The following is a 22,556-nucleotide window of genomic DNA, read 5'->3' on the forward strand; positions in this document are numbered from 1 at the left end:
CCAAACAAATCAGCAGATCAATAATAAGAACATATATAACTGAAACAACCATTTATTTTCTTCTGAGGTTATATTCCTATGAATAGAACTTTAAATACATAAAGTGATTTCAGTTCTCAGAAATACTGTAATACTTCAATGAAAGCTGTCCTTTGTGCATGATGAGAAGGGGGAAAGGGTACAATATGTAGATGAGTTCTTTTTTAGTTTCTGTGTAGCCACTGAATAAAACTCACCCTGGATTAAACTTCATTAGGTTTTTTGTTTTCTACATGATCTGAATTGCAGTGAGATTCATCCATCCTCCCTGAAATGGCTTCCCACATTCCCTCAATCCCACTGCCATACTCTCTTATTATTATGCATGAATCATGATGATATTGACTTAGCAGAGTCAAACATGATAGCTGATTCCAAAATTATACATATAGCACATATAGACACAGCAAAGAATAATGGTATGGTCAGCAGGAGATCACACAGCCCACCCAGAAAGAAAAAAAAAGTTAATCCCCTTTTTTCATGCCGTTGACTGATGACCCAGAAAATAAGCTACTGCTTGTGGTTGTAAAGTTCAGTGGGGAAACTGGACTTCAGGTGGCTGAGTTAATGTTCATAGCCCTCAAAAGAAAAACAGGTGAAAAGCTTTGAAACAGCATCAAAAGTGCTGTTTGTGTATGCAAAATATTATTGTACTTTATTTTAGACACAAGTGTTGATCAAGACAAAGATAGTAGTGAATGCAAACAATGACAGGATTGCTATCATTTGATGTTACAGATTCCATTTTCTCCCTGTCTCCCTCATCACAAGATTGGACCATAACAATGTTGGCCCGTTTAAACTTTCTGAGTGTCTTTGAAAAGGACAGCATTGGCAGAGCTTTTGAGAGGCATTCAACATTCTACATTGTGCGTTCCTTTACATCACTGTTCCTTCATCTCAGTTATGAGTGGAAACAATTCTTATTTTGAACTTTCATTTAATTTGTTTCTTGTTTGGTTCACAACTCAGGAAACTGGAATTTATCTCCATTTATATCTGAATGGCCTCATGGACATCCTTCTATCAGCAGTATAATTTGGATGTGGAAAAGGCTCTGGCAACTTTTGCCCTTACAAAATGTTTATTAGTGACAAGAATAGTTCCTTATTCTATCTTAGGAACGGTTTCATATTTGACCAATTCTTAACCCAAAAAAAGATTATTTCTTTCTCCAAAGTATTAAGTCTCAGTAGCATAATTCATTTACAGAAAATCTCAGCTTCAGTCCTTAACAAAACTTCTAAAACATGATACCCCAAAAAACTTTATTCAAAGTAGAAAGATTTCAGACAAGTTATCTTTATTTTTTATTTTATTTTTTTGCAGTTTTTTCATTACCCAAAATAGGCAAAGTCAGCACTGATGATGTTACCTAGTTTGGGTGATAAAACTTCTGCAAGAAAGCAACCAAGCTCTGTGCACCAAGAACTCTCATACTGCAGGATACAGCATAACATATACACCCAATACTGTATAGCTGAATTTTAAAATAAATTTCTGCATATCTAAGACTCACCTATGATGCCACTATCCCTGCTTTCAAGAGTAGATGTAGGACTTGTGACAGCTCCGTAATTGCAGTCCTTTGCTATAACATCCTTAGCGCTAGTTTGAGGGAGAGTGGAACAAGGGCTACTGGCAGGTGGTGAAGCAGTACTGCTGGTCAATGTGGAACAGGGACTTATTCGCTGGGACACTGCTGAAGTCTGGAAAATTGGAAGCAGGAACACAGACATCACAATAAAGCTATCAGTAAAAGCTTATAAAGTTTCACTAACATAGTGAAGAATTCACTTGATATAATCACAAACATGTTAGACTACTGGAAAATTGATATATAGATTTACTCTTTTATTTCCTTATAAACAGTATCATTTTTCTGCTCTTTAGATACAGAACATGTGAAAAATGCATTATTTTAGCAATAACAAACACAAACTTAGCACAAGATGAAACCTGTATCATTAAGACACTTTTTTCTGACCAATACCTTTTAAAATCATATATTTTTTATTGAGTTCTAATGTATAATAAAATACATGAAGCTGGACTGGTGACCATGTATTTATTATATATAACAAAATAATTTTATTCTTTTGAGTATGGTGGGTATATTTAATTACTTCTAATTTGCAACAAAATAAATAAAGATAATGGTTATTTTAGAATAGCACATTTTAAACAATTTGTGAATCTATTAATATTTATAAGCTGCCTCAACTCATAAAAATTCTGGCCAGTGTACAATAATTCAAAAATAATTCAATTTAAGAAACAAAATAACAACATTCACAATAATTTTCGCTCAAATGGGCCAAAAGTTCACTGAAACAGTGTATTTTTACCTGCTTCTTAAAAGCAAAGAGGGTTGGAACTACTCATATTTCTGGAGAAAAGATGTTTTATTAGATAAGTGAGGGAGACTTACCGGATCAACTTGTGACATTCCCTGTCATCTTCCCCATTGATTTTACTTATGGGAAACTAGCAGGCAAGATTGCAAAAGGTGATCATGTGGCCATGGGACACTGTAACTGCCATAAGTGCAGCCTGGATACCAAACATCCAAATCATAATCTCATAACTGTGGAGGCACTTCAATAACTGGCATCTCAAGGACAGTCTCAAGTTTCATTCATTTATCTTTGCCACAATTTTGATGGTCTTTGAGCAAATGATTAGTAAAACAAGGATTACTTATACTAACCTGCTAGAGGGCTGTCCTTCTTAGAGGGCTGCCCTTTCTAAAAAAAAATTATTAGCAACAAGGGAAATGTTTAATGGCCAAATGAATGAGTAATTTACAACAACAAATTGTTTAAGACCATTGTTTGATCATATTAAGGAATATGGTTAAAAAAAGTAGAAAAAGTTTGGGACATAAATGTATTTTAGCGTAAGAGGGACATGTTTTTTAAGTAATATATTATTTCCTTCTTTTTTTTCTTCTCTCTTTTTGTTTTGTTTTTGTTTTAAGATATGAGAAATATAAAATTGTTGGGATGGCTTGTATGAGGAAAAAGACTTAAATACTTAAGTATAATTAACTCTTAAGAAAATCTTAACAGGTAAAAATGTTTTTGAACGTTGTGGGGAAAACAAATTTAAATAAGAACTTTAAAAACAGGATCTATGACAAGGTGATTAAGATGATTAATTAGAAAAGAAGCTTCATATTGATGTGGTTGTTGCTTGTAGAAATACTAGAAAAATGTTTATATTCAATTGTTATCTATTAAAATACTAAGAAATGTACTAATTTAAGGTTGATAAAAGAGAATATTATTGAAAGAAGAAAAAATCAAGGAAAGTTACTATGTGGATTACGTAATTATAGAAACTAATCGTTATTGATTGTTTGTAAATGTAAACCCAGACAACACGCTGTTTACCAAATATTAAGGTGATTTTGTTAAAAAAATTAATAAAATATATTAAATTGCTTACCAAAATGATAACTTGCGGTCCACCAGCTTTCAAACTGCTGGGTCAGTAGGAGCTGGAGAGTGTGACAGGAGTTCACCCCATCCCATGGCAAACAACTGGATCTCGAACGCAAGTCTGCTGATCATTAGTCTAGTGTCCTAATAACGTGAGCCATTGTCAGACTGCTGAAGCCCTTATCTATTGGTTTACATGGGAATGTAGTCAGACTGGCAATTCTTCTAAATTTATGGACTTGTTCTGGTTGCTTTTGCCTGACAAGTTCTAGTTAATCACCAATATGTATGATTTTCATACATCTAATACAAGATGAAATTTGAATCATAGCATGGAGTATTTTGTTTTCTTAAAACAGAGTACAGTGAGAACATTATCATTCTTCACAAAGTTTTAAGCTCACCTGATTGTCTTCCTGCTCTTCCATGTTATACTGATTCCCTGCCTGTAGCTCAGTGACTTTTTCTCCCAGGAGGAAGCCCAGACGAGTCATGAGTGTGTTTGCTGCCTCATCTACAGAGGGAGGAGGTCCCAGTTCCTGTTCAGTTTCACCTGCATGGGATGAGAAAAGGATTTTAACTATATCCTAGATTTTATATATAAAAATACGATCTTGCACTTGTAGCACTGAAAATATTCTGCACACTATTATAAAGAGGCTAAAGAATATGCTTTTTTAATGGAAAAGTGCTGTTGGATTGTTATATTCCAGGTTGGCCCAACTCATGTAACAGAAAGAATTACATTGATAAATTAAAAAGAATTGTGGGCCGCAAGGAATAATATTTGTGCAATCTAAAGTTCAGCACCTAGTGATACAGCAGTAGCAGTGCAGCTGGTGTCAGTGAGGTCTGGAGGTAATATATAATATAATATATTATATAATATATAATCAGTATGACATTCAGGTTTATAGCAGTGACATTTGGCAATGGTGAATTTCAAAAAAAGTTGGCAGGACAATATGAAGGTAGCACAAAACCTATGTGCTATATGTTTCACAGGCTTGTCTACACACATACTCAAAATTTTATTAGAATATAATTATGCAAAAGTAGATTTTTTGTTAGTGTTTGCAGCCATGTCATTTTAAATTTGGGAAATATGTATATAAATTTTGAGACAAAAAGATGCATACCTAATCTATTTATAACAGTTGCTTTTAGATAGCATATAAGATGTTATTAAGCACAATAAGCAAATCACGAGCCAAGTATCTCTACATAAAGTATTCAAGAAAAAAAATATAGCCATTGAAAAAATTAGCTGCAGGACAATATTTTTAATTTTTGATTAAGACATCATATTCTCAACTAGCCTGAAAAGTAATCTAGTTATTCCCATGGAATCCTTTATGTCACTTTAATTTATTTGCAAATCATTTTTCATTTGTTCCCTCATGAGCATTTATGACAGAAATTAGCTGCCATCTTTATTTAGAGTGCTTACTAAGATTATAATGTTTTGTGGGGATTTTCCATTGCAAGTCAAATAAAATACTTATGGACTAGCTCCCTCAATTTTAACCTGAAAATCAACACCCAGATGAGCAGCAATTAACAATCATGAAGTAAATAATATTTCAATCAAGCAATGGCCAAATAAGCTAACAGTCCTATATGTAATACTAAATTGTATAGTGTTTGATTCCGTTATAAGCTTATGAAAGTATTCAATCCATTTTTAGCATTCTGTTACAAGTTCCCCATTCTACTCATTTATTCTTCTCCAGCAAGATATTAGCCCAGCTCACAGTTCCCATCCAATTTGCTTCCTCTTAAGAAGAAAAAAAAAATCCTAAAGATTTTTCTTTTTGTGGTTCTCTACTTTTAATATCACTTGTTCCTGACAGACTTCTTCAAATAATTAAACAAAGAATCCTTGATGTAGATGCTCAGAGTGAAAAAACAAAAATTCCTTCTTATTGCTTCAAGGACCTCTTTCATCACCGTTCTAGTCCACAAATAAACTTCGTAACATTATTTTATATTATACACAAAAACACATTTTTCTAAGTAAGGTTTTATATCTGTTTAGACTTCAGAAATTTGAACTGAAAAAGATGAATTGCAGTTTGGCCAAACTTAAACCCACACCATTTCGATAGGTCTGGATTCTGGCTTCAGGGAAAATCTTGACAGCTTTTATAGAATACCAGGGCAAAGCTAGAGAGTCTTTCCTCACTTTTCCCTCCTCTTCCAAATGGTCTTTGTTCCTCTGATCCAGTAACTTTCCCAGCACCATCTCTCCCTGTATCTTTCCTTAACTAATGCTGTGTTTCAATTCAAGGGTAACATAAGCAACCAGTCCACTGCCCTCCCAATTCCTCATTTCTTCAGTCATCACAAATGCATACTGGGTGATTTCTGGGTATATCTTTTTCCAATTGTATGCCAACCTAGAACTTTCTACCTGATACATAAAAGTTCTGAGTCTATATCTAGACCATCTGAAAGTATCTGCTCTGAGCACATAATATTTTGCACATCTCAACAGTATTAGACTACATGGCCCACTGTTTCCATCTCATAATTTCTACAAAGATTAACTTAGTAATATAGGACCTAAAACTTTTAGAATTGTACCAGATTCAGTTCTAAAAGATAAATTTATGCTTAAGGCTTAAGCTAAAACAAACAAAAAAATACACTAATGACAAACCTGGCTCAATCAAAAATCATACAGGCTAATTTAAATTTACAGTCTCTTCAGAGAAAATAAAGAACTTGTTCTCTCAAGCATATTGCAAAAACAAAAAAAGCTAAAATATAATTAAAAAAGGAAACACAAAGGGATGTTTTTACATGAATAGTAAATCACTTGCATAATATGCATACTAAATCCTTCAGATTTGGACAACTAGAATATAGCAATCTAAATTTTTCCTCTTGCTATGAATTAAATATCTTATAAAAATAATACATAATACATAAGATGGATTCTTTTGAATTAGGAGATACTAATCTTTTAAGTTGGGAATACATTTTCCAGATGCCAACATTAATTCTTGTGTTTAACATGGAATGGAAAATAGAATGATGCACTGACATGATTGCCCCCAATGTCCTCTCTGTGGTGGTAAAGCCATGGTTTCTCCTTAGTATTCAAGCTCTGACCAATATAGTAGACAATTGAGCACAAGCTATATAAGACTTGGTTTGAAGCTGACCAAACACACCTGTCAGAACCCATTCTTACATTATTTCAAATCTTTCTATTTCTTACTGAGGGTTCTGCCATTCGCCTGAGGGGGAGGGGGAAATGCTCTGTGGGCTGTTTCTTGCTTTGCTACAATATATCCTTGCATACTTGTTTTTTGAACTGTCTCTCCTTTGATGTTACCTTGGGGTGCAAAAAGAATGTGCCTCTGGCATAGGAATGGACTCCATTATCAGCTCCTTTCCTACAGCAGACTTAACACCTGAGGATTGGCCCATTCAAACTGACCAGATGAACTATCAGGGTGAGGTTTGCTTGGGACTCTTTTAACCTATCTGACCAGGAAACCCTCAGATCCTGCCTATTATGCCTGCTATCAGCTTCTCCTAATAAACATTCCTTTTGGAAGAAACTGCTCCTGCTTTCTTAGGATAAGGTTTTGAAGTGGGCCCTGACAACACCTTAATTCATATAGTCATACCTTTCCTTGTGGTCTCCACTACATGGTTGCCCAGCAAACTTTTTTCCTTTAGTATGGAGAACAGTTTTACTGTCATCTTGAATTAGGAGTGACTATTTGAACATACAGTCTGAAAACAGTGGTGGTATAATGCCACAGTAGGGCCAAGTAAAATGAATCTTGGCAAGATAGATGTAAGAATTATAACATTTTCCTACTTTTACAAATATGTAAGAACTGATATGAAGATTTTGAATTGTTTCTAGTCAATCCTTCAAGGCATAGCAAAAATTCTAGAAATGCTCTTTATTGTAATGATAGAATAACAGCATATTGAATGTCTGTTCAAGATTTTCTCTATCCCATCTTAAGCAAAACAAAATTAAGATGAGGCTATTTGGAATTATTTCAAGAATAATTGCTGCTCCCAAAATGGCACCTGATTCTACAATGGCATCATATAGCCTCTGAAATAGGAAGGCCATGACACAAATCAGTTGGGTTTCCTTCCCAAAGGTGATCTTTGAAAAAGATAAGTGAAGCGAGTTATAACTGTAAGTAAGAGGAGGTCCAAGGTTGTGGGATCCAATTGGGTGGGAAGCAGGCCTGTGACACATAGCTAGCTGAAAGATAGGCCTAATAGACCCAGTGGGTAAGATGAAGGAGAAGATATATAGGTGGGGGCAGTTTCAGCATCCCTGTGGTTGATAAGATGGGTGAATTGCCAAATTTTGTTCCATGTGACTGCAGGCAAGTAAGGTGGCCATAATTTTAAAGTATAGGTTGTGTGTTCCTTCAGTGCTGTCATAATTTTGAATGGTTACTGAATGAATGGTTGTAAGGTCTATCTATAGCTATCTATCTCATTTGATCCTTCCACTAAAAATAACATGGATCAAATAAGAGGAGCCATGGCAGAAATAAAGATGGATTGCTCTGTTGAGATGAAGATTAGCAAGCAGAAACTCACATACTTGGGCATGTATAGCATATATAGTATAGACTTGATAAATAATTCAGCTTAGCAGATCTGAGGGAAACAGAGAAAAGATAAGATAGATGGGAAGGATAAGAAAGATTACTCAAAAATCTTCAAAAGAGCCAAAGATTAGAAGTTAAGATTAGAAATACAGGTAGTCCTCAAATTACGAATGTAATGGAGCCTGCCCATTCCATTCATAACTTGAGGATTTGTAGGAATGAATCTCATGGCTTGAATGCAATCACTCCCTGCTTTTGCCCACACATTCGCTAATTTAATGAGTGGGCGAATGTGTGGCTCGTTTAGTGAACATGAGGTATCTCAGGGTGGGGAACGCCATGGGGAGGCCTAGTGATGGAACAGGCCACCTGCTTCAGACCACCCAAAGCCTCCCCTGACCCACTGAAATACCTCATTCTCCCTCCCCTGGAGTGCCCACAATTGCTCCCTCCCATCCAGCTTGCCGGATCACTTATCTTGTGAAGATCTGTCTCCTCTCCAGCCAGTTTCTTTGTCTGCTCCTACGAGAGCAGAGGGAGACCAAGACGAGTGCGTCCTGCTTGGCTTCTGTGACTCATTGAGCTGCCAACCACTTCTGGAGTAGCGGGCCGCCTCGGTGAGTCACTTCCCACAGCTTCAGACTTGGCGCAGAAAAATGTTTGCACACCGAACACAGGTTTGGGACAACCAAATCACATTGCTTTAAACCTCCTGTTGGCATGCAAACACTTTTTGCCCAGAGCCTGGAAGCTTCTGGATGCCCTGATTTTGCGGGCAGGCAGGCACCCATTATCTGATAAGATAAGATAACCTTTATTGTCATTTTTATACTGTGAGTACAATGGCATACATCAAAAATGAAATTTAGTTGCCCGTTCTCAAAGTAAAACATATACATGACACACATCTAAACATACTATGAACAACATATGTATAGACCCACATCTCTACATATACGTAGCAAATAAATATTAAATATTGTCCATCTTGAATATATAATGGAAGGAGGAAGCTTGAGAGTTCAAAAGGTTAATGCTGAATGGAATGAAACTCTGGCTGAATCTGGATGTTCTGCTTTGGATACCATGAAGCCTTCTCTCAGAAGGTAACGAGGAAAACAGGTCGTGAAGAGGATGTACAGTGTCCCAGATAATCTTACGGACCTGCTCAAGCAGCGCTTCTATGCTATGTCCTGGATGGGAGGGAGGGAACTCCCAATGATCTTTTCGGCCATTCTCACCACTCTCTGCACCGCCTTCCTGTCTGAAGCAGTGATGCCTCCAAACCAGACTGTGATGCTGTATGACAGGATGCTCTTAATTGTCCCCCTGTAGAAAGTGGTCAGGACAGGGGAAGGAAGATGTGCTTTTCTCATGCAGCGCAGAAAATGCAGGCGCTGCTGTGCTTATGGATGCCCTGATCTTGCAGGCAGGCAGGCACCCATTATCTGCAAAAGCAGATGGCCTGAGCACAAGTTCATAGCCTGAGCACAAGATTCAGTTTCTGGAGGAGGCCTCTGTCCCCAGAATGGAGGTGGGGGGCAGCCACATGACTCCGGGGGCCCGTTCTGGGCATCAGAGGCCTACTATAGGCCTCCACTGTTCAGAATGAACGTTGGGGCAGCTGCATGGCTCTGGAGGGTGGTTCTGGGTGTCAGAGGCCTCCTCCAGGCTTCTGCCGCCCAGAAAGGAGTTTGGGGAATGGCTGCGTGGTGACTGTTATAGTGCGTCTGCAGTCGTTCGTAAGGGTGAACGACTGCCGTAATATAGCAACATTCGTAAATCCGGGACTTTTTTGTAAATGCTAGTGGCGCTTATCGGGTAACTTTGAACGTTTATTAAGGGAACGTTCGTAACTTGAGGATTACCTGTATGTAAAGTCTTCAGAAGCAATATTTTGAAACAGACAAAAATACATGAAAAATCTCTTATCATATATTTTATTTTTGCCATTTATTTTAATATTTGACGAATTGGCAAGACTGACAATAAAAAGATATCCAAGAAAAGTAATCCACCAAATGAGAAACTCAAGGCTTACATGGATGAATAAAAGACAGCTGAAATACCACCAAATTCTGACAGTGAAGAAAAGATGGTTGGGGAGAACATTGCCTCCATCAGAAGGTGCAAAAGCTGAGTGCCAACCCAAAAAAAGCCTTAAGGGTGACTAGACAGAAGACCTGATTAAATAACTCAAACAAAAACTAAAGGAAAATAGCCCTTAATGATTCAAAGGGATCTGGCAGGTATGCTTTGAAAGTAAATAAAAGATTTGCCTTCTCAAGTTTCAGAGATCATCCAAACTGCTAGCAAATCATACGTTTTAATATGAAACTAATATTGAAAAGATTCATGATTATATTATTGAGACTGAATTGGATTTGGCTGATATAGAGGAGTGGGATAGAAGAAATAATTTGAGAATTAGAAGAATTCTAATTGTACTGAAAATTATATTGCTAAGCTTTTTTTGGAGTGATTGACTTGGTTTAAAAAGATTAAATATTATAGTAAAATAAAAGTTGTTTAAAAACTGTAATTTTAGTTCCGGTGTGATCAAGCAGCTATGATGGCTGCTTTTCACAAAGCAGCCCGTTCCTGGGTTGTGTAAAAGCCGCAGGACTTTTACAATCAGATGTCCCGCAGCTTGAATCTCTTCCCTGGGAGAAAGGGAAGAGAAGAGCTGCTCAGGTAGAGGTAAGAGCTCCCCTGGATCCCCATAATTTCAGGGATCGGAGGGTAGAGCTCCCTTGGAGCCTGAGCCAACTCCACACTCCAGGACGTCTTTGTCCCGAAGTTCTGGGATGAAGCAAGGCGCCGCTCCCACATCTGCTTTTTTTGGGGGGGGAGGCTTGTGAGTATTCAAATGCAGATGGAGCAGACCAGGAGAAAGTGGATTTAAGATTGATTGTGACTTTAACTCCTGCAAGCATCTTCTCCCCCCTTTTTTCTCTTTGTTTACTTTCCCTTTTGAAGAAAGTGAAAATGAAAGGCAAAATGGCGACTGTCTTTCTTGTTTGACTTTGCAACAAAGTTAAAAGTTTATGTTTTAAATATAGAGGCAAGAATTTTGTTCCTCTTTCTCTTTTTTCTTTCTTTTTATTATTATTTAAAGAACTGTGATATTATAGAGGCAAGAATTTTGCTCCTTTGAATTTAACAGAATGGCTTCAAAACGTTTCGTCTCTGTCCCTAAAGCTTCCATCTCCTCCCCAATGACTCAGCCTGCTTCTCAGTCTAAACCCAAATCACCCCCACCCTCTCCTCTTCCTGCAATCTCTCTCAAAGACTTACAAGAAGCTTTAAAAATGACTGCTTTGGATATTAAAGAGGAGGTAAAAGATCTTATAATTGCAGAGAGGGCTATTACAGAAGAATTATTGGAGAAAAAGAACAAGCAGGTCAGAGAAGACATATTATTTGCGTTTTCTGGTCTTGCCCTGCATATTGAAAGGATTGATGATAAAATGGAAGAAATTACTGAAAATGCAGCAAAATTGGAATTTAGAATGGTGGATGTGGAGAATAAGATACAAGTTACACAGGATGAACAAACTATTTCACAATACAGAGAAATGGAGTTTGCATTGCGTATCCAGGGTTTGAAAGAAAATTCCCAGGAAGATTTGAAGATGCTTATTGTTAAAGATAACGCTTTTAATCTTGGATGGAGACCAGAAGAAGTTGGGAATGAGATAGAAAAAATCTTCAGAGTCAACTCACGGGTGGCCAGGCAGAGAAATTTACCAAGAGATGTGGTTATTTACTTTTCCAGAAGATCTATTCGTAATGAAATTATACAGGCTTTTTATAAAAAGAGGTTTCAAATTGCAGCTCAAGATGTGATAATTTTAAAAGAAATACCTCCAAAAATTTTAAGAGGTAGAAAAGATTTTACTTTTCTGTCTGATGAGTTAAAACGTCGTCAAATCCAGTTCAGATGGGAGATTCCAAGAGGAATAGTAGTGAATTATGATGGAATACGTCACAGATTAACTACAGTTTTAAAGGCAAGAGATTTCTATCACTCTATTCTAAAGGCAAGACCGTCTTCACCTTCACAAATACGTATAATTGAAGAGCCCGTTATGGCAGAAGCTTCCTCATTGATGGTCATGGAACAAGCAGTGTTGCCTGTACAGAATCTTGAGATAAAAGATCAAAGGATGACACGAGAAAAAGAGCAGCAGCAGAAGAGTGGTGATAAAGTTGAAGGAATGGTTACTACAGAGCCTGTGGGAGGGGCAAGACCTAAAAGATCTTCGACAGTTGATCTTCAGGCTATGCTTCAAAGGCTTCAGGCCGGTGTCGATGGCCAAGTTCCTGACCTGGAATGTTAATGGCTTAAATTCACCTCAGAAACGGAGAAAGGTCTTCTACTATTTGAAACAACATAATAATGACTTGATATGTTTGCAAGAGACTCAAATAACTTCAAAGGACTCAAAATATTTGACAAATTCTCGTTTGGGATCACATTTTATAGCTCCAGCTCCAGGGAAAAAAAGGGGGTGTCGTAATTTATGTGAAGAAAAATTTATCGGCTAAATTAATTGAGGTTGATCTTGAAGGAAGATATGTCTTTGTGGAACTATTGTTACAAGGCAAGAAAGTTCTTATTGTTGGATTATATGCCCCTAATCAACAACAGAAGCAATTTTATAAGCTTCTGCATGGGAAGATATCTCAGTTGGATTATAAATCCGTAATTTTGATGGGTGACCGGAATGGAGTTTTGGATACAACTATAGATAAAAAGAGCTCTTCAAAAAATTTTACTCAAACTAAATTACCCAAAACTTTTTTTGATTTGAAAGAAGAGTTGGAACTTATTGACATTTGGCGAGAAAGGAACATAAGTGATAGAGATTTTACCTTCTATTCGGATAGACATCAGTCATTCTCAAGGATTGACTTCTTTTTGATTACTAGTGATTTTCTTTCTAGGGTGAGAAAGGTAAAAATCTTTCCCAGGACCCTTTCAGACCATAGTCCCGTGTGGATGGAGCTATACTTGGAAGATGGGAAGGCCTTGGAGATTGAATGAGAATTTGTTTACCCGGGGAGAGTTTGTACAAAAATGTAAAGAGTATTTAAAGGAGTTTTTTGCTTTAAATATGAATAAGGGTACATCGATGCCCATGGTCTGGGATGCCAGTAAGGCGTATATAAGGGGAATTTTAATTCATTTAAATAAAGTTTCTAGGGATAAAAGGATACAAAGACGTAGAGAAATAGAAGATGAGATTAAAATAAAAGAAGAAGCGCTTGCTCTTAATCCAACTGATAATAACTTAAAGGTTTCTATAAAGATGCTTAGGGAACAATTTAATATGTTGATGGGAGATCAGGTGGCTACCAATTTGCGTTATATGAGACACAATACTTTTTGTAATGCGAATAAGCCTGGGAGGTGGTTAGCTTATCAGTTACGAAAGAAACAGAAGGCTAGGATTATAGAGAAAGTAAAATATAAAGGTACTGAAGTTTTTCAGCAAAATTTGATTAAAAAGAGATTTTTAGATTTTTACACAAAACTATACACAAGTGATAATATAAAGGGAATGGATATAGATAAATATTTACAATCAGTACATTTTCCTAAACTTTCTGAGGAACAGCAAAATGGGATGAACTGTTTAATTACTGTGGAGGAAATTGGCTTAGCTATCAAGCAGTTAAAGGTGGGAAAGTCTCCAGGAACAAATGTATTGACATCGACATAGTATAAAAATTTATATGAAGAAATGTTGGAGCCATTAAAGGAGCTTTTAAATAGTATCTTGCTGGGAGCACAAGTTCCTCCTTCTTGGAAAAGAGCGTTTATATCATTGATTCCGAAGGAGGATCAAGATCTTACAGAGCCTAAGAATTATAGGCCGATAGCATTATTAAATGTAGATTACAAGATTTTTACAAAACTTTTGGCAAATAGATTAATGCAGGTTATGAAGGATTTGATTCACAGTGATCAATTAGGATTCATAACAGGGCGATACATGAAATATAATGTTAGACAAATTATTAACTTAATTGAGTATCTGGATAAGAACAATCAGATTCCTGTGGCTTTTATATTTTTGGATGCTGAAAAAGCCTTTGATCAATTAGATTGGCAATTCTTATTCTCACTGGTAGAGAAAATGAATTTTGGGGATAATTTTTTACATGCACTTAAAGCTATATATCAGCAACAATCTGCTCAAATTGTTGTTAATGGGGGATTGACTGAGACTTTTAATATTGAAAAAGGGACAAGATAAGGATGCCCATTATCTCCATTGTTATTTGTTTTGACATTGGAGATTTTGTTGATCCAGATTCGAGAATCAACACTAATCAAGGGCATAAAGATAAGAAAAAATGAGTATAAATTACAGGCTTTTGTGGATGATTTGGTTTTGATTTTGGAACAACTGATTAGAGCAGTTGATTATCTATTAGAACTTATAGTACAGTATGGAAAAGTTTCTGGTTTTAAAGTTAATAACCATAAGACTAAGATATTATCTAAGAATATGTTAGCCAATGACAAGGAAAGTTTGGTTAAAGCCACAGGTTTTCAGATGGTGAAAAAGGTTAAATATTTGGGAGTATATTTAACTGCCTCAAATGGAAAATTGTATAAAAATAATTATGAATTACTATGGGCAAAAGTGCAAAAGGATTTAAATGACTGGAAAAAACTGCAATTGTCATTGTTGGGGAGAATTTCAGCTGTAAAAATGAATGTTCTACCAAAGTTTCTTTTCTTGTTTCAGATGATACCTATTTTAAAAAAAGATGTAAATTTGGAGGAATGGCAGAAGGGTATCAATAAATTCATTTGGGCTGGGAAAAAACCAAGGGTTAAGTTTAAGATTTTGCAAGATGCCCGAGAAAGAGGAGGACTTAAAGCATCCAACTTGAAATTATACTATGATGCAGCCGCCTTAACTTGGATAAGTGATTGGCTTAATTTAACAAATAAGGATACTCTTGCTCTTGAAGGGTGGGATTTAATGTATGGTTGGCATGCATATTTAATTTTTAATAAGAAAGTGGACCGGGCTTTCAAATCACATATTTTGAGGAGTGCCTTACTTCGAGTTCGGAAAAAGTATTATTATAGGTTAAACTATAAAATACCTATCTGGGGGATTCCTAGACATGCAATTGAGGGGATTTCTAAGGAGATGAACTTTGATAAAATTTCGTATAAAGAATTATTAACTTGGTCAGGTTCGGATTGGCATTTAAAATCTCTAATGTATTAAGGCAAGAAAATATTCTACAGTCATGGTTTCAATATTTACAAATAGTGGACAGGTGGACTGTAGATAATAATAATAATAATAATAATAATAATAATAATAATAATAATAATAATAATAATAATAATAATAGTAGTAAAGTTGAAAGGGACCTTGGAGGTCATCTAGTCCAACCCCCTGCTCGGGCAGGAAACCCTACACCATTTCGGACAAATGGCTGTCCAGTCTCTTCTTAAAAACTTCCAGTGTTGGAGCATTTACTGCTTCTGGAGGCAAGCTGTTCCACTGATTAATTGTTCTCACTGTCAGGAAGTTTCTCCTTAGTTCTAGGTTGCTTCTCTCCTTGATTAGTTTCCACCCGTTGCTTCTTGTCCTGCCTTCAGGTGCTTTGGAAAATAGCTTAATTCCCTCTTCTTTATGGCAGCCCCTGAGATATTGGAATACTGCTATCATGTCCCCCCTTGTCCTTCTCTTCGTTAAACTAGACATACCCAATTCTAGCAACCGTTCCTTATATGTTTTAGCCTCCAGTCCCCTAATCATCTTTGTTGCTCTTCTCTGTACTCTTTCTAGAGTCTCAACATCTTTTTTACATCGTGGTGACCAAAACTGGATGCAGTATTCCAAGTGTGGCCTTACCAAGGCATTGAAGAGTGGTATTAATACTTCACGTGATCTTGATTCTATCCCTCTGTTAATGCAGCCTAGCACTGTGTTGGCCTTTTTGGCAGCTGCAGCACACTGCTGGCTCATATTTAAGTGATTGTCTACTAGGACTCCGAGGTCCCTCTCACAGTTACTACTATTGAGCATGGTGCCACCTATGCTGTACTTGTGCATTTGGTTTTTCTTGCCTAAATGTAGAACCTTGCTTTTTTCACCATTGAATTTCATTTTGTTAGTTAGTGCCCAGTGTTCAAGTCTGTCCAGATCCTTCTGTATCTTAAGCCTGTCTTCTGGAGTGTTGGCTATTCCTGCCAGCTTGGTGTCGTCTGCAAATTTGATGAGTTCCCCATCTATCCCTTCATCCAAATCGTTGATGAAGATGTTGAAGAGTACTGGGCCCAGAACAGAGCCCTGGGGCACCCCACTACACACTTCCCTCCATATAGATGCAGTTCCATTGAGGACCACTCGCTGAGTACGGCCGGTCAGCCAGCTCCGGATCCATCTGGTGGTGGTTCTGTCTACCCCACATTTTTCTATCTTGTCAAGTAGTAGGTTGTGATCTACTTTATCAAATGCCTTACTGAAGTCCAAGTAAATTATGTCCACAGCATTCCTCTGATCCACTAATTTTGTCACTTGGTCAAAGAATGCAATAAGATTTTCTGGCATGATCTATTTTTGACAAACCCATGTTGGCTTTTAGTAATGACTTTGTTTGCCTCTAAGTGTTCGTTGATTCGTTGTTTGATTATCTTTTCCAGGATCTTCCCAGGTATTGAGGTCAGGCTGATAAGTCTGTAATTTCCTGGATCCATTTTTTTTCCTTTTTTGAGGATGGGAACTACATCAGCTCTTTAACACTGGAAGATGGAAATCTGGTTATTCAGATTAAAGATCAGAGTCAGACCCATATAAAAAGAATTTACAATGCTTTAATAGAATTAGACTCTGAAACAGAATTGGTTAAAGACTGTATGATTAAATGGGCTCAGAATATCCAGGACCCGATCCCATTGGACTTATGGGAGACAATTTGGATTAGAAATGTTAGATTTACACAAGCTCAAAATTTGAGGGAAAATGTTTATAAAATGTTTTACAGATGGCATTTAGATCCTAAAAAATTATCTTGTATGTATCCAAATTTACAACCCAAATGTTGGAGATGTGGTAATATGGATGCGACATATTTTCATGTTTGGTGGAATTGTAAAAAGGTAAAGGCTTTTTGGATTATGATTTGGTGGAACATTCAACAGATTTTTAAAAGGAAGATAAAAGTTCACCCCTCAATTATTCTTATTGGGTATCTTTGTGGATTTAAATGACAAAGAAGCTACTTTAATGTTGAATTTATTAACTGCAGCAAGGTTATTAGTAGGCTTGTATTGAAAGAAGGACTCGTTGCCTACTTTAGAAGAATGGATATTCAAAGTTTCTAACTTTGCAAAAATGGCAAAAATTTCTGCTTATTTGAAGGATCATACACAAGAAAGATATATTATTGTATGGAGAAGATGGATAGACTATATTCAGAAAAAATATGGGACTATAAAGTTTCATTTATTTTATGAGTAAATTTTATAGTAACTGTTGTAGAGATTTGTTTATATGACTTAATTTAAGGGGAGTTAAAGGTTAAGTATGATGTTTTTTTTTCTCTTTTATTTTCTTTTTTTCTTTTTTATTATTGTTAACTTTCTTAATAATAACCCTGTATTCTGCTCTGGGAAGCGAGGGAGGGAGGGTTTAGGGTGGTTGGGTGGGTGAGTGGGTGGGTAATGATGATATAGTCATGGTAAATGCTTGGGCATTTCCCCTATGCTGCGTTCATGTGTGTGAGAGGGATGAGAGGGGAGGAAGGAGTAGGGAGGAAGTAGGATGGTTAGAGGAGAAGGGGAGGGGAAGAGAGTAGGAGGGGAGGAGAGAAAGAGGAAGGAAGTGGGGAAGGATTAGAGAGGGTGGACGCAGCCTGGGGGGAATGGGCAGGCGGTACCAATGGTTAGGAATTTAATTGTATTTTGTATCAATAAATGGAAAATAAAAACCTTAAAAAAAACCCTGTAATTTTATTGCTTTAAAATGATAAATGTTTATCCTAATGATTTATTTAGAATTCATGAATCCTAAAACGTTTCTGGATAATACACAAAAGTCAAGCACATTAAAGTAAGAACTCTTGCAATGAAATCAAATTATTGTTGCTATATAGAACAGCGGTTCTCAACCTGTGGGTCGGGACCCCATTTGGGGTCGAACGACCATTTCACGGGGTCACCAAACAACGCAGTCTGCCATTTTTCCTCCCTTTTCCTTAGCTGTGCTACTCCCTTTTATTCTATTGGCTTTTGAAAGCCAATAGAAAAGACTCTCTTGAATAGAGTCTAATTCTATTGGCTTTCAAAAGCCAATAGGAATTGTCCAGGCTGTCTCTGCCCTGCTGAGCCCGTCAAAAGTCCCATTCTGCAAACGGTGCTGCAAGTTGTCTGCAGCGAAGATGAGCTGTCTGGAAGTTTCCACCCCTTCCTGCTGAGCAACTACTAAAAATGTAAGTAAAAGAGGGCCAGGGGTAGGAGGTGGGAGGCCGGCGGGCGCAGGGAGGGTTGCTGGCGTGCATGGGGCCCAGTGGGTGCCTTACTTCCCTTGGGCTGGGCCAGCTGGTGGCCCAGCCGGTGGTCGCCCTGCGCCGTCGCTGTCCCTTGCCAGCTACGCCTCGGCCGGCGCAGGAGGTGGCACCATGCATGCACGGCGCTCCCGGGCAGGGAAAGTCCTCAACTTACGACTGGTTGGGTAGTCCTCGACTTACGACCGGTTGGGTAGTCCTTGACTTACGACCGGTGGGGGGGGGTCGCGGCATTAAAAAGGTTGAGAACCACTGATATAGAACATTAAACATTTAAATAAAATGTTTTTCAAAATACAACTATGCATTGTTAAGGCAGATTCAAAATTATTTTATAGTTTTAAGTTTTAGGTCAGTATGCATTATAGTCACAATCATATCCTATTAAGGAATGAGTTCACCACAGACACATCTTGATATGCTGTGTCTATGGCCAGATAAACTAGCTGCCACCAGAGACATATCTTCCAAGATGACCCAATTAGATGGTGTGGAAAGAGAAATATTTTCTTCAGTTTTCTAGGCCGAAGATATTAGAAGTAATACTTGAAAATTAATTGGGGAAAAATTCAAAATTTGTATAAGATGTCTCTACAGAGTTAAATAGAGACAAGACTGGCAGAAGCTTTTTGAACCAATTACAGTTCCCAAGTCATAAACAAGATGTTTAGGTTAATATTATCCAGTTATGAGTACAGCTGATATATTAGTTGAAACTGATAAAACACATTTTTGAATATAAGCTTCACCTGAGAAACAAGTAAGAGATTTTGAAACTCACTTCTGGATGTGATTTCAGGCCCTGATGATGTTACTTTACATTCTCATTTTCATATCTTTTCTCTGAGATATAGAATATGAATTTCCTCACTTGGCCAATTTGGAACTTGCAATTTGCTGGAACTTCATATTACTTAGGAAGACTAGACAATCATTTTGATCTATGCAAAATAAATGAAGCCACTCCAGAAGATCACTGTGAGGACTTTGATATTGGCCTGGGAAACTTAAACCAATTCTTGATTATTGGCAAATTTCCATAATTTAATTATCTCTATAAATTGGACTGAAGTAGACTTAGCAGTAATTAGCTTTCCTTACTAAAGATAAAATTGTCTCCTTAAAGCAGTGATTAGCCAGAAACATCATCTTGAGCCATTCTGGACACTTCACCCAACCAGTTAGATAGTCATGTAATGATCCCAAAATTCAGAAGGGCCTTATCCTTAGTCAGATTCAATGCCCTCCCAATAGCCATTACCAAAGGAAGATACCAAAAAATCCCCGCCTTCGAACAGAGATTGTGTTCATAGAGAATTATTGAACTGATGAAATATGTTATTTTTCTTTATTCAGGTATTATGATTTTGCCAGGAATTATGATTTTCATTCTTTATTAAGTATCCTAGTTAATCTGATTTATCTCAAATTCTTATTATTATCAGATCAATCAGATTTTATTTCCTTGACCACAACCAAGATTATTGCTCTATAATCTGCACAGTATACTGTAGTATTAACTCTAATTCTTTTTAGATAGAATAATTATATTTTTTCTATCTTAACTAATCATGATTGTTTTGTTTTATTTCCTGATCTATTACCAAATAAAAATTTGATTGATTGATTGATTTAGGTAAAACTTGAGATTCGTTTTAATTGCTTAAAAATGACTTGTTCATTGGGATATTGTTGATATTCATTACTTATTTAACCTGTATTTTAAAAACTTGTGAAAAAAAATCATATATAATAAATACTATATCAATAGAAGCTACCAATAGAAGAGAATACTGTAGCAGCAAAAGCAGAAGAGCAGAATCTTTCAGAAAACAACTAAAAGTAGATCATCCTCAGTTCTTAAAAAAAAGTCTTCTCTGTCTGATTTATATTCTCTTTGTACACAGCCTACATGAGGTTTCCAAGCAACTAGTCAAAGTTCAGAGCTGCAGCTAAATAAAGCTTTAATGAGATTCTTACATCTGCAATAGCCTGAAGCTGTTCAAGATACTAAAGAATTTAATGGATAAACAATAGATTTAGAACACAAGTCAGGGAATAAAAGTATTTTATTTCTAATAATATCATTTTTGTAGATTACATTAGTAGTAAACATACTTTTCAAACTCTATAAATAATTTAAAAATAATTTTAAAATGGGGGAAATGACATTATATTATAGAAATCATCATGCATTTACAATTCACTTTGATGGGACATTGAAGAAAAAAGGGAAAACAAAAACATATCCCACTATATTTTTATTATTTATAGCCCAATTTTATTATTTTTACAAAAAACTCAAGGCAGTGAACATATCCAACATACCTTCCTCCTCCTATTAGGTGGGAAAACCTACCTAATAACGAAAAATCCAGCAAAAGGGGCAACACCAGGCAACTACAGGCAAATTACCGGCTTACCAACAACTTTCAAATTACTAGCTGGTGTGGTAGCTGATGCAGTACAACAGCATCTAGTTGAAAACATTCTCTTTCCACCTGAGCAAAAAGGAAACCGACCCAATAGCAGAGGAATAAAAGATCAACTCCTAATAGACAAAATGATCTTGGAAAACTGCAACAAAAGGAAGACCAACTTGAATGTGGCATGGATTGACTACAAAAAGGCATTTGACTCTCTACCCCATGATTGGATAGTCAAGTGCCTAGAAATAACAGGAGTCAGTAGAAACATCAGAAAATTTGTGCAAAGATTGATGGCACAATGGAAGATGGCACGACTTGCAGGTCAATAGTGAAAGACTGGGAGAGGTTAATATCAAGAGAGAATATTTCAAGGAGATTCATTATCACCACTACTATTTGTTATTGCACTGTTTCCTCTGTCAACAATAACTCAGGACATGGCTATCAAACATCAAAAACATCTACCAGACTATCCCATCTCCTTTACATGGATGATCTGAAGCTGTATGGAAAAATATCATCTGAAATAGAATCGCTGCTCAACACTATCCGTATATATAGCCAAGATATTGCAATGGAGTTTGGCCTGGACAAATGTGCCACACTTACAGGGAAAATAGTGAAAACTGAAGGGATCAAGATGCCCCACGAAAACAACATTAAGAGTCTGGATGTGGAAGATTACTACAAATACTTGGGTATTCTTCAAGCTGACAACATCAAGCACACTGAAGTCAAGAAAAAGATTAGAGGTGAATACATCAAGAGAGTGAAGAAGATCTTAAAGTCCAAACTCAGTGGAGGAAATACCATGAAGGCAATCAACACCTGGGCAATTCCAGTCATTAGGTACACAGCTGGAATAGTGGACTGGACTCAAGCAGAACTAAAAGTAATGGATAGGAAGATCAGAAAAATAATGACAATGAATTATGCCCTTCATCCATACAGTGACATTGACAGACTCTATCTACCAAGGCAAATAGATGGGCGTGGAATGCTACAAGTACATCAGATAGTTGAACAAGAAAAAATGGCTTTGGAAGAATATCTGAAGAACAATGATGAAGATGCACTGAAATTAGTATATCAGGAAGGCTTACTGACTACTGGAGAGACCAAACTGGTCTACGAGAAAGACCAAATAAAGAACAGAATAGAGGCATGGGAAGACAAAGCACTACATGGCCAATACATGAAAAAAATAACTGGGAAAGCAGATAATAACAAGACCTGGCAATGGCTAAGAGCAGGAACATTGAAGAAAGAGACCGAGGGACTAATTCTGGCTGCACAAGACCAAGCCTTAAGGACAAATGCATATAAAGTCAAAATTGAGAAGACAGCAACAGACAGTAAGTGCCGCCTATGCAAAGAAGCTGAAGAAACAGTGGACCGCCTGGTAAGCTGTTGCAAGAAGATTGCACAGACTGACTACAAGCAGCGGCATGACAAAGTAGCAACAATGGTGCATTGGAAGATCTGCAAAAAAT

The 22,556-nt window shown here is 36.8% G+C and overlaps 1 protein-coding gene across 1 annotated transcript in view; it reads right to left on the minus strand.

The window, feature by feature from the left end:
- Positions 1–22,556, minus strand: part of LOC120296887 (protein TANC2-like) — a 97,299-nt gene that overhangs the window by 49,605 nt on the left and 25,138 nt on the right. The window contains exons 2-3 of the mRNA XM_039318925.1: positions 3,890–4,038; positions 1,562–1,751 (exon numbers count right to left, since the gene is read on the minus strand). Coding sequence (XP_039174859.1) covers positions 1,562–1,751; positions 3,890–3,979 — 280 coding nt within the window. The 5' untranslated portion in view covers positions 3,980–4,038. The remainder of the gene's footprint in view (positions 1–1,561; positions 1,752–3,889; positions 4,039–22,556) is intronic.

Source organism: Crotalus tigris, unplaced genomic scaffold, assembly GCF_016545835.1.
Source record: "Crotalus tigris isolate CLP2741 ecotype Arizona unplaced genomic scaffold, ASM1654583v1 scf7180000021661.140332, whole genome shotgun sequence".
Taxonomy (NCBI): Eukaryota; Metazoa; Chordata; class Lepidosauria; order Squamata; family Viperidae; genus Crotalus; species Crotalus tigris.